The sequence below is a fragment of the Protobothrops mucrosquamatus genome, unplaced genomic scaffold (assembly GCF_001527695.2).
Source record: "Protobothrops mucrosquamatus isolate PMUCROS unplaced genomic scaffold, P.Mucros_1.0 scaffold845, whole genome shotgun sequence".
In the NCBI taxonomy this organism is placed as follows: Eukaryota; Metazoa; Chordata; class Lepidosauria; order Squamata; family Viperidae; genus Protobothrops; species Protobothrops mucrosquamatus.
The window spans coordinates 106,548-108,807 of NW_015387100.1; the positions used below are offsets into that span (position 1 = coordinate 106,548).

At 35.4% G+C, this 2,260-nt stretch overlaps 1 protein-coding gene across 1 annotated transcript in view; it reads right to left on the reverse strand.

Annotated features, from left to right (window-relative positions):
- Nucleotides 1-2,260, reverse strand: part of LOC107290156 (protein delta homolog 1) — a 12,470-nt gene that overhangs the window by 4,972 nt on the left and 5,238 nt on the right. Inside the window, exon 4 of the mRNA XM_015819014.2 lies at nt 1,273-1,355. Within this exon, the coding sequence (XP_015674500.1) occupies nt 1,273-1,355 (83 nt within the window). The remainder of the gene's footprint in view (nt 1-1,272; nt 1,356-2,260) is intronic.

Consider the following 2,260-nt stretch of genomic DNA (forward strand, 5'->3'; position numbering starts at 1 on the left):
GTTAAAAAAGAGAGATAAACATACTCTTGTTATGATCGTGATGATATTTCTCTCACAATAACTAATGTTTGTTTATTTACATTTAAGGAAAATATACAAAACCAGAAATATTCTGAATATCTCTTTAGAATCTGAACTAAATATCTTATTTATATGTCATGATTTCTGTGGCACTCCAATAATAAGACTGGATAGCTTATATACATAAAACGACAAAACATCAGAATGTTAAAATCATTAAATGAATCATCATCCTGGTCCCTTGGAGTGAGCAATCCTGAAAGTCACTAGTATCCAAACATCAAAAACTTTATAATGATCAACACTTTGAATTGCACTTGGAAACTTACAGGTACCCAGTGGAGTGGCCAAAAAAGCAGTGTTACTTTGCTGAATCGGTTTTTTGGCCTATCAGCAATTTGCTCCCAATTAAAGTTCCTCCAAATAGTCTTCAAAGACAATATAAGATGCTGATAGTTCAGCCACAAGGGAATGAGGGCATGAGTGACTCATCTAGCACAGCAGCCAAAATTGGGCACAATCTCTGCTGTATGCAGCTTCCAGGAGAATCCATATATGCAAAAGGATCCGTAGACAGAGATTTTTTGGGGAGGTGGGAGAAAGGACAAGTGACAAAATGTGTGTCACGACTTGAATTCCTTCCCTTGCATATTTTCATGTAACACTGCAGAACAAATTTGGAAAAGTAGAGCCTATACCACAAAGCATAGAACACTGGAATGGATCCCTTTGTTCCCAGATCATAGACCTCCTCTTTTAGGGATAGCACAGAGATCCACAGCCAAAATTGGAGCCACGCGGTTTTTGAGTGATCAGTCATTCCCTCTTGCTGTGTGAACGTGTTTGACAGCTTCCAGACACTGGGTTAGGGCAACCACTACATATTCTGCTTGGCCCAGGGCAGGGATGTACAATATAATTGGGAATTGTCAGCCTACTGATGATTTCTGATTCTGGATTGATATATGATCTCTTCTAATGATTTTATTAAGATACTAAATAAGGGAGAGGACCAAGCCCTGAGTTTTGCATATTGTACTGGCCAAGATCTTGATTTCTCTTCTCCATCACTACTGATTTGAACTGCTTCATTAGGAAGGAAAATAACCTCTAATAAAATATTATTTCTGAGTTCCAGCCCTCAGACACAGTCCCCAAAAACATGATCATCTAGTAGGATCAAAATAACTGCTATTCTTTAATCTAGATCCTATTGCAGATCACCCATAAGTATTATAAAACAGATTTTGCCCCACACCAAATCCTGAAACTGGAGTGATGAGGATTCAGATATAGCACTTCTTCCAAGATCCTCTGCAACTGAGACCTGATCACTTTTTGAAGATGAAACATAAATTGTGCTATATTGCCAGATATGGGGGGCACTTCAGAGGGAGATATGTCACCTTCTCCTTCAAGATACCTGATATTACTGTCTCCTTCATAGAGGCATTACTAATCCAGCTTGCCAGCCTCTTCTTTGGCAGGTCAAAAAAGCTACAAAGGGCAGGGGTCCAGTCCATAAGTCTCAGAGCTCATAAAACAGAAGACTGCTTTTCTTCAGTATTCATAAAATCAAATGAATCGGAGATGATCTTGCGGACATTCTTCCAGTCACCTCATCAAGCCCTCAGTAAGTATGAGCAATTTAATCTTTGACTCTTTGTAAATTTTATTTGACTCTTTCTAAACTAAAGTTAGCAAGAATTGAAGCCAGGTGCTTTTACATGCAGGGTACATACATTGTCTAGCAACTTCTTGCTAGTAACTCTGCAAGAAAATAACCAAGTTCAGAGAGTACCAAGGATCTGCCATTCTATCTTTTTTTAATTATTATAGTGCCATTCTGGTTGTTTTTTTTTAAATGGACATGTTTTATATGGTATCTTTTAATATGGTATTTTTTTCTATGTAAATACCAAGAGATTATATTCAGAATAAATATGGGACTAAAAAGTTTCATTTGGGTTATGAATAAACTCTAGAGTATTGTTATTATTAATAGTTTATTTTAGTGGAATTTTTGTTAGTTTTAATTATTGATATTATTATTATTATTTTTAATATTAGTATTGTATTGTTTAATATTTAGGTTATGAATATGTTTATTATTGTGTTTAATTTTAATTTGTTTAAATTTGTGTTAAAGGGGAGTTAAAGCGCATTATGGACTTGGTTATTTTAATAGTTGGTTAATGCTAGATAGATTTTGATTATTATATTTGTAACCCTGTGTTCA